We start from the raw sequence: 25,526 nt of genomic DNA on the forward strand, positions 1-25,526 counted from the left end.
CCAGTCAGATTTTCATTTATACTTGTAACCAAAATGTAAGCTTGGAAACAGAGAAGAAGGGAAAAGGCAGTCCTAGGCTCTGGTGATTGTCTTCCCCATTTTCTTGAATCTGAACATTTGAGCCTCAGCCCTGCCTTTGGACCCACAGAAGAGAAAATAATTAGACAGTTCTTGATTACAGACAATTCAGAAATGGAAATAGTCCCCCAGGGCTAATCTTATTGGGCCTCCAAGATCTCTGTTGCCACATGATACTTTTCAACCCCCTCTGGGTTGATGGAGGGGATGGTGAAGCCTGAGACCAGGTAATGGCCTTGAGATGGGACTCAAGGCTTCCCCCTTGTGGCCTAATGGGTTGTCTCCCCTCCCTCACCCAAAAACCCCTGCCCTCACCTGGAAACAGATACTTACGCCAGAGTAGAAGTCCCTTTCCACAGTTCTGCGTCTGGCTCTGCAGGAAGTGACTGGAAAGTTTTTGCCAACTTCCACTGAATGAAGAAAATCATGAAGAAAATCATAGCAATAAGTAGTCAGTTCTCCCCCTTAGTAACTCTCTCACCTACTCAGCCAGGAGGACCCTGAGTTTTGTATACAACACCTGGCCTATGGAGACTCCCCTCCTGCCTCATCTCTCTCCTGTACCCACCTCCAGAATCTTCCTGTGGTTCCACAGATACTCATAGCTTTTGCTCATCACTCAGCCCCAGGCCACACTGCTCCTCTGTTAGGAAAGTCCCTTCTCCTCTTCACTCAACTCATACGCATCCTCAGGGTTCTGCCAGGCTCTGACTTCCTCAAGGAGGCTCCCTGGTCCTTCCCATCTTCCTCAACTCCCCCCCCAACCCGACCCTACTGCCACCCACAGGCTTCTGTGATGGACCGTTTCTCTGTGTGCCCACCTACTCAAAAACGCTAGAGAGTTTCCCCTCACTCGTCAGACAGGCCCACAACAGGCCAGTGCCTTAACCATTGCTTGGCTCCTGAGAGGGAACCAAGCAGGGCAGAGGGTGCTCAGTGGATTATTTGTTGACCAAAAAGAGAAGGCACGGTTAGATCACAGCTTGCTTCTCTGCTTAGAGCTCTTTCTGTTGCTTAAAAATCTGCTTTTCCAAAGAAGGTGATTTCCTTTGCCAGAGCAAAAAATCGCCCTTCCTGAAACAAGCAGGGGCCCCGTCTCCGCTGCCCGCGGTACTGCTCGGATTCTGTTTCTTCCTCAGTGACTCTGGCCTCACTGTATTGCTGAGTCCATCCCTGCGTCTTTGTGTCTCTGTCTTGTTCTATCTCCCTTGCATCTCTCCCTCCCTCCCTCCATTTCTTCCTTCCTCTTCCTTTTCTTCCACCTCCTCCTCTTTCCTTTTCCTCCTCTTCCTCTTCTTCCTCCTCTCTTCTTTTCTTCTTCTTCTCCTCCTCCTTTCTCTCTCTCGCACACACACCAATGTGCCTATGTCCCCAAGCCTCAAGCTGCCTCCCAGGACTGAGATAAGGACCGAATAAAAGATACCAAATGACTGGAGTGAAATTGGCAGCCTCATGCTAGGCCTAGTACCTGGAGCACAGCAGATACTCAATAATTATTTTTTCATAAAATTGCTACTGTCTGGAATTTATTCACTTTAAGAAGATTTTAATAATGCATAGTCTGGGTCTCAGTTGCCTCATCTTTACAATTGGACGATATTCTCTTCCTATCTGACTCTCAGGCTTATGGCAAGGTTCAGATGAGGAACTGGGCTTGAAACTGCCCTAGAGTTTGTAAAATATCTCACACCTGTGTGTAATAAAAGGGTAGGAAGGCTAAGATGCAAGCATGCCAGGCACATGTGTGTGCTCTGTGTGTGCCACGTCATCCACGTGGAAGTATCACTCTCATCTTCCCACAGGGCTGAAGGTCATCGTGGGGGCCCTGATCCACTCCGTGAAGAAGCTGGCTGATGTGACCATTCTTACGGTCTTCTGCCTGAGTGTCTTTGCCCTGGTGGGCCTGCAGCTCTTCAAGGGCAACCTCAAGAACAAATGTGTCAAGAACTGCACAGTTGTCAATGAGACAGCCAATTACTCCTCTCACGAGAAACGGGAGTGGAATTACTGCCATGGGGACCAAGGTCTGATTGGTGGGGAGTGTGACACCTCTGCACACCTGTGCAGACATATATTTTGATTCCTCTTTCCTGCAAAATGCTTCTCATGAGTTGTGTTTTACTTTGGGGCCCCCCATTCTCGGTTGTCCAATGTCCCTTTTACAAGGAAATGAGCTATCAGTCCAGAGGCAAGTCATTCTGCCTCTGCTGGAGGATGCTCAAGGTTGAGGCCACAGCTTAGCTTCTCTCTTCCCAGATGACACATTTCCCCTTCCCAGCTCCCAGCATACCCACGAAGGGCACATAGTCAAGTATACTCTCTTTGCTCAGCAGAAGTCTCAGCAGGTGCTGCTTTCACCACTCAAGGCTTGAGTTGAGGGTTGAGAACCATATGTGAGACTTCTGCTTCTTCCTTTATTTTGCAGATTACTATACCAACAAAGAAGGCACTTCTGATCCCTTACTCTGTGGCAATGGATCTGATGCAGGGTGAGTGTTCAAGCCATAACAAAACGCCAGTGCCCAGCAGCCCTTTCTCCTTTTTGTCATCAGTTCTTTCTGGGTGAAGCGTAGGTTGAAAGTCCTGAGGAAAATGTGAAAATTAATAAGCCATGTCCTCTGCCATCCCAGGCTCATGGGAAGAGAGTGTATGAGTAAGCTCTAGTTATAAAACAAACATCCCCAAGATTTTTGTGACTTAAAACACCAGCCATTTATTTAGCTCAGTATTCTGTGCATCTGCACCTTGGGCTGAGATCAGCCTGGTGTTCCTCTGACATTGACTGGACTCATTCATGCATCTGCAGACAGTGGACAGATTAGCAGGGGTCCAGCTGATCCAGGATGGCCTCAGCTGGGATGCCTTGTCTCTGTTCCACGTGGTTTCTCACCCTCCCCCCCGTCTCCAGCAAACTGCTACTGCTGCTGCTGCTAAGTCACTTCAGTCGTGTCCGACTCTGTGTGACCCCATAGATGGAAGTCCACCAGGCTCCCCTGTCCCTGGGATTCTCCAGGCAAGAACACTGGAGTGGGTTGCCATTTCCTTCTCCAATGTGTGAAAGTGAAGTCGCTCAGTCGTGTCCGACCCCTAGCGACCCCATGGACTGCAGCCCACCAGGCTCCTCCATCCATGGGATTTTCTAGGCAAGAGTACTGGAGTGGCTTGCTATTCCTTCTCCGCTCCAGCAAACTAGCCCAGACTTATTCTCCTGTTGGAGGCAGGATTCCAAGAGAAAGAATGGAAATGTGCAAGGTCTCTTGAGGCCTAGGCTTAGAACTGGCATAATGTCATTTCTGCCTCATCCTGTTGACTCAAGTTGCAAGGCACAAATGAATCCAGATCCAAGAAATGGGGGAACAGACTCACCTCTTGATGGGAAAACTTGCAACATCATATTGAAAGGGGTATGGAGACAGGAAAGGGAATAATTGTGGTCATTTTTGCAAACAATCTGCCCAAGAAAGGAAGTAATATTTATTAAATATGTTTTGTGTCAAATGCTCTTCATTTAGTTGTCACAACTCCGTCACATGGGTTTCATTATCCTCACACAGTGGAGGAAGAGACACATGTCTCAGACTTTGCAATTTCAAATTCTTACAGGGGCCAGACACATAACAACATGTGTCTAGAATGTGAGGAATGGGCTGGGTGGGTACCCAGGCCATGAGAGTTCATGTTCCAGCCAAAGTGGTAGCCACTTCCCAATTCAGCTTTTGGTTATCATGTGGAAATATGGATCTACTGCTTCCAGATGATCCAGGTTTTTAAAAGAGACAGGAAATTTCGATTTTTATGTAAACTCTCTTAACTATAAACATTGACTACAAATTCAAAAAAATATCTACATATTGTGGGCCAAACACAATATTTTAGCAATGCAAATTCAGCCAGCAATCTGCCAGTTTGCGAGCTCTAGTGCATACACAAAAAGATTCTGTGCTGTGGAGAACCAGTGCTGTCCTAGAGGCTCCCTGGGCTGGGAAAACATAGCGAGGTGATGGTGTGAGGCAGGGAGGATGTGAAGGAAGGTTTCCCAGAGGTGGTGAGGTTGAAGGGCAAACAGGATGTCTCCAGGTTGGATGAACAAGAGATGGTTTGGATGGTACCATTCCAGGTGGCAGAATAGAATGTGAGACAAAGCAAAGGCACGTGGGACTCCAGGTCTGCCTGCTGCTTTGCAGGAGCAGGTATGAATAGAAAGAGATTAGGCAACAGATGAGAAAGGCTCATCCCTGCCCATCTCCATGGCAGGGGTGTCTGGAACCCCGGGCCCACACAGGCCCCTCCCTGAATGGCTAACAGCCCTATATTGCATAAGTAGCACAGGGTGGGGCATGCTGAAATTCAGCCTTCATCAGTTCCCTAAGAAAACAATCTCATCAAGAGCTGGGGGTGGGACTAACAGAAGAATTTGAGCAACACAGGCCCCCTGGCCTCTTTCTTCATAAATGCACTTGGCATTTGGTTCTTGAGCTCAGGAAGAGGGTTGTTCTGATGTCAGTTTTCATTTGCCTCTGACTTAATTGAAACCAAGGATCTGTCAATGTCCTTTTCCCATCTGGATAATGACATTTCTCACGAGGATGATTCCACAGTAACCCATATACTGACTGTGAGGTCTGCCCATGGGGCCCCCCTCTGACTCTGAGAGAGACCAACTATCCTGATGAGTAGGTCCTGGCCAGGCAGGAAGGAGTGGAAAGGGCTGAGAAAGGGCTGGGATGTCAAGTAGAGGCCAGCTTAGGTGACGGGCAGAGAGAACCTTGGTGGGCATGCTGTGAACACCAAACCTGGGTTCTGTGCTGAGCCATAGAGAAGTCAGAGACCTGAGCAAAAGCCCACACTGACCAATGGCACTGCAGGGAGAAAGTCTGAGGTCTCAAGGTGGAAAACAAGTACCAGGAAATACTTGATGATTTTCAGCATTCTTTCACATATATTTTTCTAGTCCATGTTTTTGGTAACTTCTGGTTAAAAACAGCAAGAATTTTAATTCTGCATTTTACATATAATATTTACTATGCTGAAGGCACCTTGCAAGAGCCTTTGTACCACAGTCTCATTTAATTCTCTTGAGCAATTAGCTGTTGATGCATAGCAGCTATAGTGGGGTTCTACAGGGGACAGAGATAGGCTGCCCTTAGTGTTAACTAGCAAACCTATAGGTAATGGGTTAACTAGCTCCTTGGGAGAGTGAAACCAAGAGACTGTCTTTATATGTGGGTCTACAGAGCCTGGGAACTTGCAAATCTCCAACCATAGTTGGGATTGGGTTACAATCAAGTTGTCAGGCCCCAATCAATTGTATGGATTCCTGCCTGTGTGTCTGCATGAATGTCTGGAGTAAGAAGATTCCTCAGAGGTTGGTGTTGGTGGAGGAATCCTAAAGTAGAATCCCTAACTGTGAAAAAAAGCATTACTGTCTCCTCAGCCAGGCCATCCCACATAGGTGGAAAGGATCACTCACATGCCTTGAGCTTAGAGATGCTTCCCGACATCAACTTAGCTCCTTATGATGAGAAAGAGGGACGTGGAGCCTTCCCCACCCCAGGACTCACCAAGCAGTCATCTTCAGTTTGGCCTTTCTTCATAGGTCAGTCTTCATAAGCTACTCGACAATTTTATTTCTCCTTTGAAATAAATCCATTGGCATCTGTGTGGTTTTAGACTACTGACTTCTCTCTGAACCCCAGCTTCTGCATCTGTTTTTTTTTTTTAAAGGATTATTGAGATGATTAAATTATAGCATTTGTGAAACACTTAGGAGAGGGAGAGGCTCAGTTATTGGGAAGTGGCGTCTTTATTGTTACATCTAATTGGTCAGCGAACTTGGATAATGTGTGTCCTCCTTTGAAAGACAACTCTGCAGGTGATGCCAACTGACTCAGGTTTTACTGACGGTCTCTCTTGCAGTGTAAATTTGCAAAAAACTTATGAGGTCTTGTCTGGGCCAGCTAGTCTTCTCCAGGCCATTTCTCTCTGCATGAAACTCTGAACTGAAGGTATTATGTTACTGGGGCAGGGCCCGGCTGTGTGTTTTGGGAAGGAGGGGGGCGGGGGGGTGGTACGTGGAGACGGGGGGCGGAATCCCCTACTAGGGCCAGAAAAGTGGACTCTTGTCTAACACTCAGAAATGAATTGTCTGAGGAGACACACACATACTGACGAAAGATTTTTTTTTAAACGAGTGCTTGAGCACAGCATTTTTTTTTTTTTTTTCGTAAATGGGTGCTCTCCCTATGGCTCCCAGTCTCAGGGTTTATGCAGGTCATGCTGGTTTTCCAGGTTTCCTCTGGCCAATCATTTTGCTCATGCTCATATTTGGTCCGCCTCAGGGCCCTTCCTGGTGGCGCACGCATCTCTCAATCAAGATGGATTCCAGCACAAGGGTTTCTGGGAGGTTTGCAGGATTATTAGGGGCTGGTGTCTGCTCCCTCCTTTTGGTCCCTCCTGAATTCTTCCAGTTGGTTTTGGCGGCAGTTTGTAGGTTCCTTAGTGGGACTTCTTGTCCTAACTCATGTAAGAGGTTATTTTTGCGTCTGACCACGGTGGGCGGTTTTGGTAAGTGGTTTCCTAACATTATTATCCCACTTAATGGGCAAAAGAAACTGAGGCCTAAAGAGGCTAAATGTCCAAGGTCACTCAGCTAATGAGAATAAGGCTAGGCCTTGAACTCCAGTCTTTGACTTCAAACCCTCAGGTCTCCTGGCAGCCCTGGACTGTCTTGGCCCCAATAAGCAGAAGTCTGTGTGATTGACAGCCTGCTCTGTTCTTGTCGCAGCCACTGCCCTGAAGGTTATTTCTGCCTTAAGACATCTGACAACCCAGATTTTAACTATACCAGCTTTGATTCCTTCGCTTGGGCTTTTCTCTCACTGTTTCGCCTCATGACACAGGATTCCTGGGAACGCCTCTACCAGCAGGTATTGATCTGCATGTCTCCGTACACACTCGGTTGGAGTTTGGAGCATTTGTTGCATGGCTATGTTTTTTCCTGGAGGACTCTGACTGCGTCAGGGGGTCATGTTATCTGGGTACATATTTCTCTTTTTTTTTCTCTTGAATCTGCAGACCCTGAGGGCTTCTGGGAAAATCTATATGATTTTTTTCGTGCTTGTTATCTTCCTGGGGTCTTTCTACCTTGTCAATTTGATCTTGGCTGTGGTCACCATGGCATATGAAGAGCAGAACCAGGCAACCATTGATGAAATTGAAGCCAAGGAGAAGAAGTTCCAGGAGGCCCTTGAGATGCTCCGGACAGAGCAGGAGGTCAGTGAGGCCTGGACTTTTGCGAAGTCTGTTGTAGGCTGTTCGCAGTTGGGCAGACATCTGGACCAGTCTCTTACATTAAGGCTGTCATTTTAGGGAACCATAGCAAGATTCATCTTATCTCAATTTTCTCAAAAAAAGAACCCAAATGAAGAGCCTGTGCAAGTGATTCACTGTGCTCTTAGGAGGAGATCAAAGGCAGCAGGATGGAACAAGGGAAGAATTAAATAAGGAAAGTGGCCTCAGCTAGAGACTACTTTGACCTGATCCCATAGGGAGCTCCAGGGCATGACTTGTTCCACAGAGGTAGCCCTACCTGGAGGCAAGAGGACTGGCTCTTTGTACCTCCATGCTTGCTCAAGCCAAAGGTACAAAGGAAATTTTCTGCAGAATCCTGCAGCTGTAACCCATTTACTAATGGGTTACTAACATTGGTAATGTTTACTAACATTCAGGCAGCTGACGGTGAGTGTACTGACCTGGTAAGAGAAACCTGGGCAGGGCATCAACAGAGTTTACTGCAGGGTATGAATGAGGGAGGTGACCTAGAGGTGGCTCTTCCTGCTGTGTCTCAGTCCAGCCACTACTCAGGTCCTGAATCAGACCTCCTCTGGTTGAGAGGCCCTCACCCAGTGTCTGGGGGACATGCATTTATGCTGAGCACATCCAGATACTGTTGGCTATAGCCGCTATTCTCTCCCCTCAGGTGCTGGCAGCTCTGGGGGTTGACACAGCCTCTCTCCAGTCTCACAATGGTTCCCCCTTGGCCTCCAAAACTGCCAGTGAAAGAAAACACAGAATGAAGTCAAGGGTGTCAGAGGGCTCCGCAGACGACAACAGGTCACTCCGGTCTGAGTCTTACAACCAGCACCGAATGGTAAGAGGCTCAGGCTTGTGCCTTAAAGATAACCCACCTCTGCAGCTTCCATGGACAATACCATGGACAATACACTGAAGTGTATTGTCCCAGTTTTGTACACTGAAGTGTACCAAAGAGGTTGGTAGCAGAGAGAGAACTAGAGGCACAGAGCCTAGGAAGATGTTTTGATAATCCACCCCCATCCCCCCCGACTGCCAACAGCGGCCTAACCTAGGGCAGGGACATTATGGACGGGAAAAGTGTGGATTATAAAGACTTTGTGGGAGCTCGAGGGAATCAACAAGACTAGGGCTGTGGAACGCTGCAAAAGAAGGGAGAAGCCCACAATGACTCCCAGGTTTCCAGGTTGGCCACTTAAGTGGGTGGTGATTCTAAGAGAGGCACACCAGAGGAAGAACTCTGGATTATAGATAGGGCAGGTGGTTTGAACATGCTGACCACGAGGTGTCTGTGAACTTGTTGGGCGTCAAGGGTCAGCTTCCTTCTGACACTCTCATCTGCAGTTCTGGCGCAGGAGAGGGGTCCTTGTTCGTGGTGCTGAAATCATTTAAAAGCTTCTTTCTAACCTCATGCCTCAGCTCCTCCAGCTCAAGTTCTCACCTACTGTTGGCCCAGGAGATCCTGGCACCTGTCTCGTGGTAACAATCCAGCCTGGGAATACCTTCAGGATCTCATTTCAGACCCAGTAGCAATTTTCCCTCTCGTCATAACCTGCTACCTCCCACCCCAAGATTCCCAGTCCTCACCAGGTTTCCTCCCACCAGCTCCCTCTCCCTTGAAAGTCTTGTGTACCCCAAATGTACCCTTTCACCAGGCCTGAGAGATAATAGCCCCTTTGTGGTAGAGTAGGTCCCACACTAGCAGTATGCGAAAGGGGCTTGACATGGTTATTTTTCAGAGCTGCTGGATCTCACTTCCCTCTTGATCTCTTTTCCTTTTGCGCCTCTGAAAGATGTGTCACTTTTTGGAATAGGATCTCTACAACCCCCAGACTTGTGTGTGCATGTCCATACACAGACACACTCCCATGCACTCTGGCCTCGGTGACACCCACACACCAGCATTTATGAGAGTCTGCTCTGCCTCTTTTGAGCAACACCTGGCGTGAACAGGGCACAATTCAGAAGGGGTTTCAAACTGGGATTTGACCGGAGCTCTGACAGCCTCAGGGCAGGATAAATCACAGCTTCTGTGGACACATCAGTGACACTCTGAATTGGGCTTTAATTTCTCCCATTCAGTCAACTCCACATAGATTAGCACTTGGATGTCCAATAATTGTCTGGTGTATGTGTGTGCTTGTCTCTCCAGCTAGATTTACCTTCAAAGGGCAAAAGAGGAAACATCCCTTTCTAATTCAACAACACTAGGTGCTCTGTATAAAGAGTTGACTAAAACATGGCCCATTTTCCAAGAACTTCCATTTGGGTGGAGGAGGCAGATATAAAAGCAGCTATGTGTTGAATACTATATTAGGGACAGATAGATGTTGTTTGGGGAATGGGAGCAGGAACATCTATTCTTATGAGGGTGAGAGTGTATCAGGAAAGGTTTCATGAAGGAGGGGATAATTGAAGTTCTTAGTAAATAGTACATCCTCCAGCGACTAAGGACTGGGAGGGCTTGAGAAAGAATGTTTTCCAGGCAGAAAGGCCACATTTGTTCTAAGGACGGGGGACATTGTTTGGGTACTTCCTCAGTGCTAACCAATTGGAGTTTCCGTTTGTTAAGGCATTCCCTTCCTTCTTCCCCAGGTGCGTTATTATAGTCAATAGACCATAGGCAGTTTTAATAAAAAGCCGTTTCCTGATCAGCAGTAATGAGAGGGAGACTGGGGGTAGCACTTATCAGAGGGATGCAGCAGGGCTTTCAGGGAACACACGGGAGACCAGCTGATCTGCTTGAATGATTTTAAGGCAAGTCCAATACTTAGATTCAGAGGCCATTGTCCACCATTTGCCAGATAGGTTAATTCTGAAATATTAGGCTGTGGCCAAGGAGACACTGCTTGATAAATACAGGACCAAAATTTTTGCTTAGTGCCCAAGTACATATGTCTCAGTTGTCCCATCTTTAATAAGGACTTGCCAATTTTGCTCCTTTGCTTCAAAAGTGGGAAGGATTCGAGGATTTTATGAGTTCACAGTCCTTGGACATATATTCTAGACAAAGAGTGCTGTGTTTTTAATACTGAATTACAATGAAGATTGCTGCGCAGGACTAGGCTCCAAATCATCAAGAAAGCAAACTTCAATTCTGAGGGAGATGGGTATAGGTCAAGAGGGTTTTAACTGACAAAGTGTCCCAACTTTAATAATTTAGTAAGTAAAAGAAATTAAGTAAGGGAGGGGAAATTCAGCAATATGATCTTAGTTTGATAGGAAGTCAAAGTTTAGATTTTAGAAACACTTTCTATGAAGAGAAAAGCAAATATTGGATATTAATGCATATATGTGGAATCTAGAAAAATGTTATGGGTGATCTTATTTACAAAGCAGAAATAGGGATACAGACGTAGAGAACAAACCAATTCAGAAGGGTGGTGGGGGGAGCTGGGAGATTGGGATTGACATATGCACTGCTGCTGCTGCTAAGTCACTTCAGTTGTGTCCGACTCTGTGTGACCCCATAGACAGAAGCCCACCAGGCTCCCCCATCCCTGGGATTCTCCAGGCAAAAACACTGGAGTGGGTTGCCATTTCCTTCTCCAATGTGTGAAAGTGAAAAGTGAAAGTGAAGTCGCTCAGTTGTGTCTGACCCTTAGCGACCCCACGGACTGCAGCCTACCAGGCTCCTCCATCCATGGGATTTTCTAGGCAAGAGTACTGGAGTGTCTTGCCATTGCCTTCTCCAGACATATACACTACTATGTATAAAATAGATAACTAATGAGAACCTATGTAGCACTGGGAACTCTCCTCAAGGCTCTGTGGTGACCTAAATGGGACGGAAATCCAAGAGAGAGGAGATGCATGTATATGTATAGTTAACCCTGGTGACTCAGAAAGTAAAGAATCCGCCTGTGATGTAGGAGACCTAGGTTCAATCTCTGGGTTGGGAAGATCCCCTGGACAAGGGAATGGCAACCCACTCCAGTATTCTTGCCTGGAGAATCCCATGGACAGAGGAGTCTGGCAGGCTACAGTCCATGGAAAGTGTTGGATGCAACTGATGACTAACACTTTTTCTTTCACAGTTGATTCACTTTGCTGTATAGTAGAAATGAACACAACATTGTAAAGCAACTATACTTCAATAAAAATTAATTTAAAAAAAGAAAGAAGCACTTTCTATGAGCTGAGGACAGAACTGCTAAGTTGTCTGGTCAGGTTCATGGTTGTGGGAACCAGCCAACCCAGCATACTAACCCTCCAGGGGCTCGAGGCCTATGAATTAGCTCCTTTCCTCTGGCAATGGTACACCACACAATTCCCTTGGAGAAAGATTTTGATGGGAAATGTTTATTGATTTGAAGGAATGGCACTATTCTTCCAGGAAATTAGATTGCAACGCTCTCTTCAGTCTCCCCATTGTTGACTGTTCAATGCTTGCCTCGAGGGATCCTGGAAGCTCATTATATTACAAAGCTCTTGTCTCTTCCTTTGCAACACAAACTCTCACACCCATATAGGCTGGATCTAATGAATTGTCGGACCTAATTTTGAGAAAATGAAGAGTGCTCATTCATTCAACAACCCTTTACCAAGCTTGTTCCTGTACTGGTGTACATAACTGTCTCCTGAGGTCACAACTTTGCATTGAAGCAGGGAACTTAAGATACCTTTGTCCAGCCCCATGGCCGAAGATTGGCAAACAACTGACCCACCTGGATGACGAGTTTGTCCTCGGACATATCCTTGGCCATGATGACCTATTTGCTGATCTTGAGCACCTTGTAGTCTCTTTTCAGTGTTGGCCTTTTCCCAGACTGAGTTAAGAATATTCTTTTCCTCTCTTCTCTCTCTGTGTACACCTAGAGCACCCCATAGATCTGTGTCTTTAATTTTCCATAGGAGGGTCATGAGGCTGAGGGCAGGAAAGTGGGAGTGGGTGGAGGGAAGTGTTAAGTTCCAGATTTGCCTGAAGGATGATCTTCCAGGCTACCTTATTTCCTGCTTTTTTGGGGCAATGCCCAGTCTTTCCTAGGCCTTACTGCTGGGAGACGCCGGGCTAGCCATGGCAGTGTGTTCCATTTCCAGGCCCCTGGCCGAGACATCTCATTCCCTGATGGGGTCACAGATGATGGAGCCTTTCCTGGAGACCATGAAAGCCGTCATGGCTCTCTGCTGATGCTTAGGGGTGCAGGCCAGCAAGGCCCCCTCCCTAGGAGTCCATTGCGTCAAACCCTCAACTGTGGCTCAGGGCGTGGAGAAGATGGAGCTCCCAAAATGACCACTGGAGAACTTGCCCCTGGAGTCATGGAAGTCTCGGTGAGTTTGTGAATGCTCCATCCTCTCTGGGGCTGCTCTGCAGCTAGAGGCCTCAGACCAAAAAACCTTGTGTGTTACCCATGGAAGGATCATTTAGACATCGCTCTGCCCAACTCCTCCCAGCTACCCTCATTCTACAGGCAGGAGAGGTGAGACCCAGTGGGAGCAATTGGATTTACCTGAAATCAAACCTGTCTTCTGGTTTACTCTGTAAAGAATCTGCCTGCAATGCAAGAGAGCCCGGCTTGATCCCTGGGTTTATGAAGATTCCCCTGGAGAAGGAAATGGCAACTCCAGTATTCTTGCCTGGGAAATCACATGGATGAGGAGCCTGGTGGGCTACAGTCCATGGGGTTGCAAAAGAGTCAGACATGACTTAGTGACTAAACAACAACAACAAGTGATACAAACTATTTTCCAACTGCTCTGATTTCTTTCCCCGCTGGAGTTTCTCTGTCCCTCTTCCCTATCACTGCTTTAGAGATAGGCCTGTTTGCTCCCTGGATGAGTATGAAAAAAAAAAAAAGAAATGTTCTTCTCTTCTTGCCTATAACTCTGTGCAAACTATCTTGGGCTTGACAATTAAGACTCAGAGAAATCCTGGGAGGTGCCCTGGACAGATCTTAGCAGAAGCAAGAGTATCCCTATCTTGACTTGGAGAAGAAAGAACTTGCCAAAATGCACAAATTAGGCAACAGTGACTAACTGGCTGACACTCTTAATAGACTAATCACAGAGTATAATGGCAAATCAGAGATTCCTCATCAGATTGGAGCTATGATTTAATTAAACTCTCCCTCCAGCTTCAATACTGTCGCTTCTCTGTTTTTCTTTTGCCCTCTGGCCAGTCCAAGACACAGAGTGGTTTGCACACAGACTTCTGAGCTGACCATTATATGGCTCTAGTGACTTGGCTAAGTCTCACAGAGCTACCTTAGCTCTATCCCTGACTGGATGTATGGGATTCAGAGTCCCAGTAAGAAACAGATGAGCAGCTGCAGTGAGCAACTGGAGTTTACGGAAGTATTTAAGAGGTGTGCTCTGGACTCGAGAACAAAGAAGGGGCAGTGAAGCACTGAGAGACTGGCCACAGTGGGAAGCTGTAACCCACCTAGGCTGCAGGAATGAGGAGGGGAACCAGAGCCCGGCAAGCGCTGCCACTTTATGTGAGAGGCGGCCTAACAGAAGGCGGCCCAGCAACAGCCCAGCAGAGAAGTAGCCAGCTGGCAGATAGTGACTCCTCCCTCCTCTCAGCCTCTGATCTCCTATCTGTGCCTCCCACTGGCCAGACCTGACCAGAACCAGAGGGTGAGGGTGATTCAGTTTGCCCAGGTCACCCTCCCCAAGTATGGAGCAGGGCAGAGATGGTGGAGGGTAGGTCTTCCGAAGATCAACCGAGAATTGCCAACCCAGAGCCCTCAGGTCAACACCAGGCTGCAGGAGGTACTTTAACACTCTGGAAAATGCCTCATTCAAGAAACCTTGTTGTCGTTCTGTGAATTACCACTTTCCTAGGTATTCTAGCTTTGATTCATTTTAGTGAAATTATCAGCTAGTGCACGATGAGCTCCTTAAGCCCTTCCACATCACGTGGACCCGAACTTAATTCACAGTTGTGCCATTTACCAACTGCGTCACCATTAGCAAGTCCCTTAAATTCTTCAAGCCTCCATATTTTCTCTTGTAAAAACCTTATTAAAAGGTTTCTAAATGGCTAGAGGGTTAAGTGGAATCACAGAGCCCTTTCATTTATATATATGTCTGATCAATAACAGCAGTAGATGCTAGAACCTTTTGTTGAGTCCTCACAGTTGAGAACTTTCCAAACTTTCTTTGTATGTATGAAGTTCTTACTATGAGCTTCACCTCCAGCAGGTGCTCAGTAGACACTTGTTGAATGTGTATTCTAGATGGTTTGTGCAGTGCTGGGTCAGCGTCTATGAACCTGGGACTCCTCACATCCACGATATGTGTGTGACTAGAGTTAGGGGCCTGGCACAGAACCCAGACAGAACTTCCAATAAAGGTCCAGAGAGGGAAGAATCAAAAGGATTGTGTCAGAAACTAAGAACTGGACAATCAAGACACATAAGCATTCCTTCAGAAAGAGACCATGTAGAATTGGAACCAGGTCATGTATTGGGGAGAGATATGGGCCTCTTAGGAGGCCTATTGTGGTGTAGGAGTTCTGTGTCAATGTCACATGCACATCCCAGCAGAAGTCCAATAATGACTGCCTGGCCCGATGCACCTGCATTTGCCACCTCCCTTTGGTAAATACCTCAGAGACCCTTGAGGCAGCTCTATCTCTGCTCTGGTGCTCACGTACCTATCCTAGAACAAGAGTCAGCAAAGCCTCAGATGAGCCCAGGTCATCTATCAACTATGAACCCAGGCTCTGGTTGGATCCCAGCTCTGTGTCCTATTCTTCATGCCTGAGCTCTTATCCCAAGTTCATGCAGCAGACCCTTTACTCCAAGCATGACTGTAGAGGATCATAGCTTCACTAGGTAGCTTGCAACCACCTAAGATAGGCCAATAAGAGGCTGAGTGATCAGTCTTTGCCACGGAAGACTTCGATTTGGAGAGTGTCCTGACTCTGTTTCTATCCCAGCAGGCATTTGATGCAGGACAGAAGACTTTCCTAACAGCAGACTACTTGAATGAACCTTTCCGAGTCCAAAGGGCAATGAGTGTTGTCAGTATCATGACTTCTGTCCTCGAGGGTAAGTATTGCTCGTTGGAAGTTCTTTTCAGTATGCCATGATAAGGCCTCTTATATGCAGAAGATGGGATGCCCCAAACTTGTGTCGAAGGGCACTCATCTCTGTGTCCTTGGATCATAAATGTCACTCTTTTTATGCTCTTGTTCCATTACCCTTTCTCAGTGTTCTTTCTTCAAATTTATTTTTAATTGGAGGATAATTGCTTTACAATGTTGTGTTGGTTTCTTCCGTACAGCAACATGAATCAGCCTATCAATGTGGTTTTTTAAATGTGGATAAATTTTCAAAAATAATAGAATCCTGTGAATGAAATTCTCTAGTTCCTTTCTCATTCAAATTAAAATCTGCTTTATCTTGTTGTTGTTCAGTTGCTAAGTTGTGTTTGACTCTTTGCAACCCCATGGAATGCAAGATGCCAGGCTCCTCTGTCCTCCACTATTTCCTGGAGTTTGCTCAAATTCATGTCTGTTGAGTTTGTGATGCTATTTAACCATTTCATCCTCTGCCACACCCTTCTCCTTCTGCCTTCAATTTTTCCAAGCAACCGGGTCTTTCCCTGTGAGTCAGCTGTTCACATCAGGTGGCCAAATTATTGGAGCTTCAGCTTCAGCATCACTTATTCCAATGAATATTCAGGGTTGACTTCCTTTAGGATTGACTGCTTTGATCTTGCTGTCCAAGGGACTCTGAAGAGTCTTCTCCAGCACCACACTTCATAAGCATCAATTCTTTGGTGCTGAGTCTTCATAGTCCAACTCTCACATCTGTACGTGATTACTGGAGAAACCATAGCTTTGACTATATGGCCCTTTGTCGGCAAAGTGATGTCTCTGCTTTTTAATATGCTGTATAGTTTTGTCACAGCTTTTCTTCCAAGGAGCAAGCATCTTTTAATTTCATGGTTGCAGTCACCATCTGCAGTGATTTTGGAACCCAAGAAAACAGTCTGTCACTGTTTCCATTTTTCCCCCATCTATTTCCCATGAAGTGATGGGACTGGATGCCATGATCTTAGTTTTCTCAATGTTGAGTTTTAAGCCAGCTTTTTCACCCTCCTCTTTCACTTTCATCAAGAGGCTCATTAGTTCCTGTAAACTTTCTGCCATTACATTGGTATCATCTGCATATCTGAGGTTGTTGATATTTTTCCCAACAATCTTGATTCCAGTTTGTGATTCATCCAGCCCAGCATTTTGCATGATATACTCTACATGTAAGTTAAATAAGCCTCAATGTACTCCTTTCCCAATTTGGAACCAGTGAGTTGTTCCATGCCCGGTTCTAGCTGTCACTTTTCTTGACCCACATACAGGTTTCCCAGGAGACAAGTAAGATGGTCTGGTATTCCATCTCTTTAAGAATTTTCTACAATTTGTTATCCATATAGTCAAAGACTTTAGCATAGTCAACGAAGCAGAACTACATGCTTTTCTAGAATTCTCTTGCTTTCTCCATGATCCAGCAAATATTGACGATTTGATCTCTGGTTCCTCTGACTTTTCTAAACCCAGCTTGCACATCTGGAAGTTCTTGGTTCATGTAAAGCCTAACTTGAAGGATTCTGAGCATAACCTTGCTAGCATTTCGTGAAGTGAGTGCAGTTGTATGGTAGTTGGAACATTCTTTGGCATTGCCTTTCTTTGGGATTGGAATGAAAAGTGACCTTTTCCCATCCTGGGGCCACTGTTGAGTTTTCCAAAGTTGCTGCCATATTGAGCGCAACATTTTAACAGCATCATCTTTTAGGATTTTAAATAGCTTAATGGGAATTCCATCACCTCCACTAGCTTTGTTCGTAGTAACGCTTCCTAAGGCCCACTTAACTTCACACTCCAGGGTGTCCAGCTCTAGGTGAGTGACCACACCATCATGGTTATCCGGGTCTTAAGACCTTTTTGGTATAGTTCTTCTGTGTATTCTTGCAATCTCTTCTTAACCTCTTCTGCTTCTGTTAGGTCCTTACCATTTCTGTCCTTTATTGTACCCTTTCTTGCATGAAATGTTCCCTTGATATCTCCAGTTTTCTTGACAAGATCTCTAGTCTTTCCCATTCTGTTGTTTTCCTCTATTTCTTTGCATTGCTTATTTAAGAAGGCCTTCTTATCTCTCCTTGCTATTCTCTGGAACTCTGCTTTCAATTGGGTATGTCTTTGCATTTCTCCTTTGCCTTTCATGTCCCTTCTCCCCTCAGCTATTTGTAAAGCCTCTTTAGACAACCACTTTACCTTGTTGCCTTTCATTTTCTTTGGGATGGTTTTGGCCACTGCCTCTTGTACAATGTTATGAACCTCCATCCATAGTTATTCAGACACTCTGTCTACCAGATCTAATCCCTTGAATCTATTTGCCACCTTCACTGTATAATTATAAGGGACTTGATTTAGGTCATACCTGAATGGCCTGGTGACTTTCTGTACTTTCTTCAACTTAAACTTGAATTTTGCAATAAGGAGCTCATGATTTGAGCCACAGTCAGCTCCAGGTATCAAATAGAGCTTCTCTGTCTTCACCTGCAAAGAATGCAATCAATTTGATTTTGGTTGACCATCTGGTGATGTCCACCTGTAGAGTCGTTTCTTGGGTTGTTGGGAAGGATGTTTGCTATGACTAGCATGTTCTCTTGACAAAACTCTGTTAGCCTTTGCCCTGCTTCATTTTGTACTTCAAGGCCACACTTGCCTGTTTTTCTGGGCAGCTCTTGACTTCCTATTTTTGCATTTTAATCCCCTGTGTTGAAAAGGACATCTTTTTTTGGTGTTAGTTCTAGAAGATGTTGTTGGCCGGTCGGTCGGTTCAGTTGCTCAGTCGTGACCGACTCTTTGCGACCCCATGAATCACAGCATGCCAGGCCTCCCTGTCCATCACCAGCAAGGTCTTCATAAAACTGGTCAACTTCAGCTTCTTTGGCATCAGTGTTTGGGTTATCAACTTGGATTATTGCGATGTTGAATGTTTGCCTCAGAATAAGATCATTCTGTCATTTTTGGGGTGGCACCTGAGTACTGTGTTTTGGATTCTTTTGTCGACTATGAGGGCTGCTCCATTTCTTCTAAGGGATTCTTGCCCACAGTAGTAGATAGAATGGTCATCTGAATTAAATTCTTCCATTCCCATCCATTTTAGTTCACTGATTGCTAAGATGCCAATGTTCAATCTTGTCATCTCCTATTTGACCACGTCCAATAAACCTTGATTTATGAATCTAACATTCCAGGTTCCTATTCAATATTGTTCTTTATCTGCTTCGTATGTATTCACAAACTTACATTTTAAAAAGTGATGCAGAACTTCCCTGGTGGTCCAGTGGCTGAGACTCCACTCTGCCACTGCATGGGAAGGAGGGGCATGGGTTTAATTCTTGGTTGGGGAATTTCCACATACCATGCAGTGTGGGGAAAAAAAGTGATCTAGCACGCACTGGAGAATTTCAAGCTACCACTCAGGTTTGCAAGAAATTTAACAGTCTTTAGTTTTCAAACATGGAAAAATTGTTCCTGTATATTTCATGGCTGTAACTTTTACATCTTATAACTTAATTTCTGTCTCAGGCTCATGCTGAGTGTTAGAAGGCAATTTCAGTAAATTAATTGTTCAGCTTTACTAAATCCTTATTAATTCAGGGTTGCGTCAATCAGGTAGGAATCCCCTCAGTCTCCCCAAGGATGGATCCAAGTTCTAATTGCTGACAGCAAACCAAGAGGTGGAGGAAGAGAGTGGCCACCTGGCACTTGAGTTCCCAAGGAGCGTGGCTGTATCTTTCTTACCCTGAGTATAAGACCTGTCTTCTTACCCAGCCTTTGTTTTGCCTCAGGGTGTGGAAAGCATGGCCTTAGTCATATCCAGTTATTTATCCCCTCTGGACAATTTTTAAATGTCCTATGCTGGAGGAGGTAGAAGGGAGCTTGGGTGTTGGTGTGTCCTTGAGAAGGGGCCCTGGCTCTCCATCCAGTCCTGGGCTGAATTCTCACTGCAGGGGAGGACATGGTCGATGATAGACACCCAAAAAAGAAGGAAAGAAATCTGAAGGACTTGAAAACGGAGTTGATCAGTGCCTTACTTTCTAGGTGAAGCCAGAGGTATCAAGCCTTAGAGAGAGACTTGCATACCTGGCACAGCATAACTGTAGGGTAGAATGGGCCAGTAACATATCTGCATAGAGAGGGCCTGAGGCAGCCTCACAGGCTGCCCTGTGGCCCTGGCATTACAGGAGAGTATTTGGATGATCCCTTTGTTCCCACTGAAGGCTACAGAAGGAGATGAGTGAGAGTTTAACAGGGAACAGCCATCTCCATGGCTCTCCCACCAGCTGCCAGATGGGAACATTGATGACTCATGTGAAATACACTTGGCAATGACTAAGGACCAACTCAACCCTCCACCAACCTTGAGATCCCCAGAACTCAGACACAACATCAGATAATGAGCAGTAACAGACTTTGATTTAACCAAAATGAAGTCCCCTAGTTGGGGACTTGACGCATAAATTGAATTCAGTTACAGGAGGAAAAAAAACCTGGAGTCACATTTTTTGCATACCTGTGTTTGTGTTTTGGAAAATGTGCACCTATTCCAGTAACAACAGTGTGTATGCACTCTCATGTTATCTTTCCTCATGGATAATTATTTAATAATTACTCATCAGCAGAGAGTGAGAATTAGAGAGGAGGAGGGAGGCCCATTCTACCTACAGTTGGAGGAGAGGGGAGGTAGTGAGAAATGCAGGTCTGGAAGACTGAAGGACTTAAATGGAGAAACACGGCAGGATTTCTGGGTGATGAGAAGCTAGGAGCAGTCAGCATAGTTTTGTTTTTATTTTTTTCTAACCCAGTTCAGTAGGTTGGGTGCAGGTACAGAGTTGTCTGCATGTTGGGTTTGTTCAGAGTTGGGGTTTTGCCAGGAAAGTACAATGGAGGAAGAGTTGGCAAGGGAACACAGGGTTGCAAGGGAGTATAAGGAGGGGTAGACATGAAATCTGATCTGGGTAAGTTGAGAAGCAAAGACATGACCTCTATGAAGCAAAGCGGTTAAAAAGTGTACAGTCCATGGTTTGAAGGACCTAATGGGGACAGAGGTTGGGGTGTCCTTGCTAGGCGACAGGAAACGGTAATCAGAGCGAAAGAGGGTGAGTGCTGACGTGGAGGTGGGAGGTGGCAGTTATTGGTAACTACAAGGTCTGGGGGCTGGCCATGGGGTGGGGTTCTGAGTCCACGCCTGGCTGATAGTTGTCACTGCCCATCCCTGTGATGCAGAACTCGAGGAGTCTAAACAGAGGTGCCCACCCTGCTTGACCAGCTTGGCTCAGAAGTATCTTATCTGGGATTGCTGCCCCACATGGGTGAAGCTCAAGACGTTTCTCTTCGCAATTGTGATGGACCCCTTTGCAGAGCTCACCATCACCCTGTGCATCGTGGTGAACACTGTCTTCATGGCCATGGAGCACTATGGCATGAGCCCTGGCTTCGAAGCCATGCTCCAGATCGGCAACATTGTGAGTGAGTGCCCTGGCAGCCGCTGCCCGCGCTGTCAGGGCTGGGGTGGCTCTGGGTGGGGTGGCTCTGGGTAGGGTGGCGGCATGCCCTCCATCACTGGAGTGTTGATCTAGCTGGCTGCAAGCAAGGGAACAAAGAGGGAGATGCGTGGACACTGAGCACAGAAAGTCAAGTCTGGAGGACCAGACTTGGTGGGAATTGCTTTCAGATAAACAAACCCAGGGAGGTGGACTGAGAGAGCCCTGACCTAGGGGCAGCAGCTCCCCCTTCCCCCTTTACAGAACTTAGGAAACCCACTACCTCCCCCCACTGAATTCTTGGAATTGCAGTTGCCTCTACCTTGAAACGACGACGATAAATGCCACTTTCCCATCTAGAGACAGCCTATGGACTTGCAATTTTCCTTCTAATTCTATGGCTTTTGTGACTGCAAAAAACAGTGGCTGTGGTTTTTAAGTTCTGTCCTTCAAGACCCAAAAGGGGACGGGAGGGAGGGAACATGGGACTGTGGTTGCAGTCATCACGTAAGCATCAGGGAGTCTGAACTTTTTTAATCTGGTTTAGACAGGACTCTCCTTTAAATTTTCCTCCGTAACTTTTTAGTATTATTTTCTTTTAACAAGATAAAATCTGTACCAGATTTCCCTACATGCTGAGTAAAGTATCAGACTCAGAGGAGAACTGTCCTCAGCCTGTGTCCCCACAGTAATAATAGCCAACTTTATTTGACCACCTACTTCAGACCCCACATAACCTCAGATGCCTCTCATGGGTTATCTCATTTTATTTTCCCAAAACCCGATATAGTAGGTGCTGTTATTATGCCCTTTCACAGATGGAAGAACCAAGGTGCGGGAAGTTAAATAATTTGCCCAAGGTCCTAGAGGTGAGCAAGTGGTAGCATCCAGATTTGAATCCAGGCCAGCTGGCTGTGAAGCTCACACTTCTCAACTCTTGAGTGCTAATCCCCTTTACAGGACTGCTCGTGTCTGTGTGTGTGTGTGAGGGAGCAACTGTGCATGTGAGTGTATGTGTGTGTATGTGAGTATATGAGAATTGCACCAGAGCAATGACAGGGAGTGTGTGCCTGTGTGTGTGTGCACACACTTGCACACGAGAACAGCAGAAGCTGAGAGGTCGGGGTCCTGCCTCCATTCCCCCCAGTGTCCACTCCACTGGGTGGCTCACTAGGTCCACCAGGGCCATACAGATCTTCTAGCTCCTTGCAGACTGCAGACAGGTAGATGGAGGTATCCCAGAGGAAATGTGACTTCTCTAGAAATCTCGCCTTTCCCCAGAATTCACAGGTGTGAAAAGGAGGCCAGTCGGTTCTGGGACACTGGAGCCAGCATGCCTTACGTTCCAGCAGCAAGTAAGCTGCTGGACTGTGCTGCACTGTGCTGTGCTATGCTATGCTTAGTCACTCCATCATGTCCGACTCTTTGCGGCCCCATGGACTGTAGCCCACCAGGCTAGAATACTGGAGTGAGTTGCCATGCCCTCCCTCAGGGCATGTTCCCAACCCAGGAACAGAACTAGAGTCTCCTGTGTTGCAGGCCGATTCTTCCAGCTGAACTACCTGAAAAGCCCCAGAACGCAGGCTAAGAAGACATATTCTATTTAATGATCTGGAAAGGGGAAAGGGAAAGAGAAGGGAGAGCTTATTGCCAAGAGTCATCATAGACCCCAAGGGTCCTGTGGAAGAGATCTCTGAGCCCACACCTGATTTTACAATTGGAGAAGCTGAGGCAAGGAAGACCAAAGGCCTTTACTGCTGTGACAGAGCCCAGTGTCGTTTTTCAAAAAGAAAGCAAGGCAGGCACTGTGTGGTGCTTCCTGTAAGTCAGGTGCTTTATAAATGTTATCTCAGCGTTCCAACAGTGCCATGAGGGTATCACCATCTCACGGCCCAGAAGAGAGCATTAGGACTTAAAAAGGTTAAGCATCTTGCCAGGGTAACACAGATGGGGAAAGTGGAGCCAGAGGTGACCAAGGTCTCTCTGGGGCGCAGGACCTCACCCCCAACACACCACACCACACCACACTGACTTGCCTACAAAGGACACTCAGAGATGCTCTTTGCATCTCCCAGGTGTAGTCTTACAGCATCAGGAAAGTCCCTTAAACTCTCAGTCATTTCCTTCCCTGTAAAAAGGATGTAACTGCCTCTGTTTGCCAGGCTGGCAAGAAGCTCTGACGAGAGCAGATGAAAAAAGCTCCTGGCCCTGGTCTTTGGCTTCTTCCTTACCTGTCTCCTCCTTTCCCTGCTGGCTGTTGTGTGACCTGAGCCTGGCCCTAACCTCTCTCAGCATCATAGTTCTGTCCTGCCTACGACCATTAAAGATACTCGGAGCTGAAAGAATCTCAGAGACAATGTATTGTTATTGTTCCTGCTAATAGCTGTTATTGATTAAGGAAGAGCCATCTGCTGGGACCTTTGCTAAGAGCTGCATATGCGTTATCTCACTTAAGCCCATCACACTGTTCTTGCTGCTCGGTCACTCAGTCCTCTCTGACTCTTTGTGACCCCATGGACTGTAGCCCGCCAGGCTCCTCTGTCCGTGGGATTTCCCAGGCAAGGACACTGGAGTGGTTTGCCATTCCCTTCTCCAGGGGATCTTCCCGACCCAGGGGTCGAACCCAGATCTTCTGCATTGACAGGCCAGTGAGCCACCAGGGAAGCCCAAAGCCCATCATACAGATGAGGAAAATGAAGTATAGAGGATGTCCAAGCTCATAGAAGCTAGCAATGGCTGAGTTGGTGTTTTTATCTGGGCCTGGGTTGCCCCACAATCCCTGCTTTTAAACAACTGAACCAAATTGACTTCTTATTTACTTAATTATATAATAATTATTGTCCTAATGATTATCCACTTACTCTGTGTCCAACTCCATTCAAATGGAAACACTGAAGCCTGGAAACACTCATGCACACTACCTGAGCACTGGTCCACGGCTTGCTCTATGCTGCCTCACTGAGTGTGCCCATCCCTCATCCTTTAGGAGTCCGCAGATGATATAGAAAGTGAATAAAAATGAAGTAAAGGGATTTGCCACTCTATAAACAAGACATTTCTCCCCTGCCCTGTTTGCCATTGCCCACAACCTCACAGACGCCGCTGAGATGAATCCCTGTTTCTGTCTGCAGGTATTTACCGTGTTTTTTACTGCTGAAATGGTCTTCAAAATCATAGCCTTGGACCCATACTATTACTTCCAGAAGAAGTGGAACATATTTGACTGCATCATTGTCACCGTGAGCCTGATAGAGCTGGGCGCGGCCCGGAAGGGGAGCCTGACGGTGCTGCGGACCTTCCGCCTGGTAATGTGCTCTCTTGGCGATTTGCGGAACCCTTGCCCTGACATCCAGGGAGGTTCTCTGCTGGAAATAGCTCCTGTCCTTTGGGGACTCCACCTGCCAGCTTCCTCTTCCTCTTCCGTCCCTGTGGGAGGATGCAGGGTGTGCCTCCTGGGAGACTTGGTGCTTTCCACTTACTCAGATGGGGGCGAGGCTTCCCTCTCCTGGGCCCCCTCATCTGCCCCAAGAGGGGAATGCACAGCACCCCATCATTCTCTTATCAAATGCAGTAGATGATAATCACAGCAGCTACAGTTCCCTGAGCCCTGGCAATACATGAAGCACAAAGCCAAAGCCTCGACATAACTCGCCTCATTTTAGGCCTGCATCACCCGGAAAGAGTTGCTTTTACTATCCCCACAGAGAGATGAGGAAAACTGAGACAGACTGGTCAAGTGATGACCCGGTCTCCCCGCTGCTGAGTGAGCCTCACATGCGCATTTCGAAGCCAGGCTGCCCAACTTGAGTCCCCCCCACCACCACTCTTCTCAAGGAGGTCATCTTCCCTGGGTCCCCAAATCACCGCCCCAACTTCTCACCCACCTCAAAAACCACCTCCTACTAGTCTCTTGTCCAGGCTCTTCTCCCAGCTCAGCCCTGGGACGCCCTCTACTGAAGGGTTCCCCTATTCTTAACAAAAGAGATGTCCCCACGGCATCTGTGTCCGTAAGGCAAGTCACTCACCTTGTTTTATTTCTTCAAGAATTTTGTGGCCCCAGGAATTCCCTGATGATCCAGTGATTAGGATTCTGCCCTTTCACTGCTGGGGGCCAGAGTTCAATTCCTGCTCCAGGAACTAAAGTCCCACAAGCTGCGCTAAGTGCCAGAAAAAGGCTACCATGGCCCCTGGACTTCATACTCGTTTTAGAATCAACTTGCCAGAGTTACACACCTACATACACACCAAATTATTGTTGTTTTTTTCTTTTGGGATTGTAATAATACCTAGATCAGTTTGGGAAAAAAATGTAACCTTTACATTATGTAGTCTTCTTATCCATGAAAATGGCACACAATCCATTTATTTTAACCTTTCAATAGTTTCATAATTTCTCCATGAGGGACTTCCTGCATATTTTTTGTTAGATATATTCCTAGATATTCCCTACTTCATTATGCTATTTCAAGTGAAATCTCTTTTTAAATGTTCTTTTCCAGTTTTTTTTGCTAATATTTTGCTATTTAATATTTTTGTATCAGAAAGCTCTCTTATTAATTCTCATGATTTATCTATGCAGTCTTTTAAATTTGTTAACACAATCATATCATATGCAAATGATGAGCTTTGTTTCT

General features: G+C 46.4%; 1 protein-coding gene across 1 annotated transcript in view; it reads left to right on the plus strand.

Moving 5' to 3' along the window:
• The window catches only part of SCN10A (sodium voltage-gated channel alpha subunit 10), a 111,535-nt gene that overhangs the window by 49,783 nt on the left and 36,226 nt on the right, over positions 1-25,526 (plus strand). The window contains exons 7-15 of the mRNA XM_088831687.1: positions 1,881-2,102; positions 2,504-2,567; positions 6,863-7,004; positions 7,153-7,350; positions 8,057-8,227; positions 12,367-12,660; positions 15,278-15,386; positions 20,636-20,874; positions 24,024-24,197. Of these exons, the coding sequence (XP_088687813.1) occupies positions 1,881-2,102; positions 2,504-2,567; positions 6,863-7,004; positions 7,153-7,350; positions 8,057-8,227; positions 12,367-12,660; positions 15,278-15,386; positions 20,636-20,874; positions 24,024-24,197 (1,613 nt within the window). The remainder of the gene's footprint in view (positions 1-1,880; positions 2,103-2,503; positions 2,568-6,862; positions 7,005-7,152; positions 7,351-8,056; positions 8,228-12,366; positions 12,661-15,277; positions 15,387-20,635; positions 20,875-24,023; positions 24,198-25,526) is intronic.

The sequence above is a fragment of the Moschus berezovskii genome, chromosome 24 (genome assembly GCF_049115385.1).
Source record: "Moschus berezovskii isolate FMDL1 chromosome 24, NW_MosBer_1.0, whole genome shotgun sequence".
NCBI lineage: Eukaryota > Metazoa > Chordata > Mammalia > Artiodactyla > Moschidae > Moschus > Moschus berezovskii.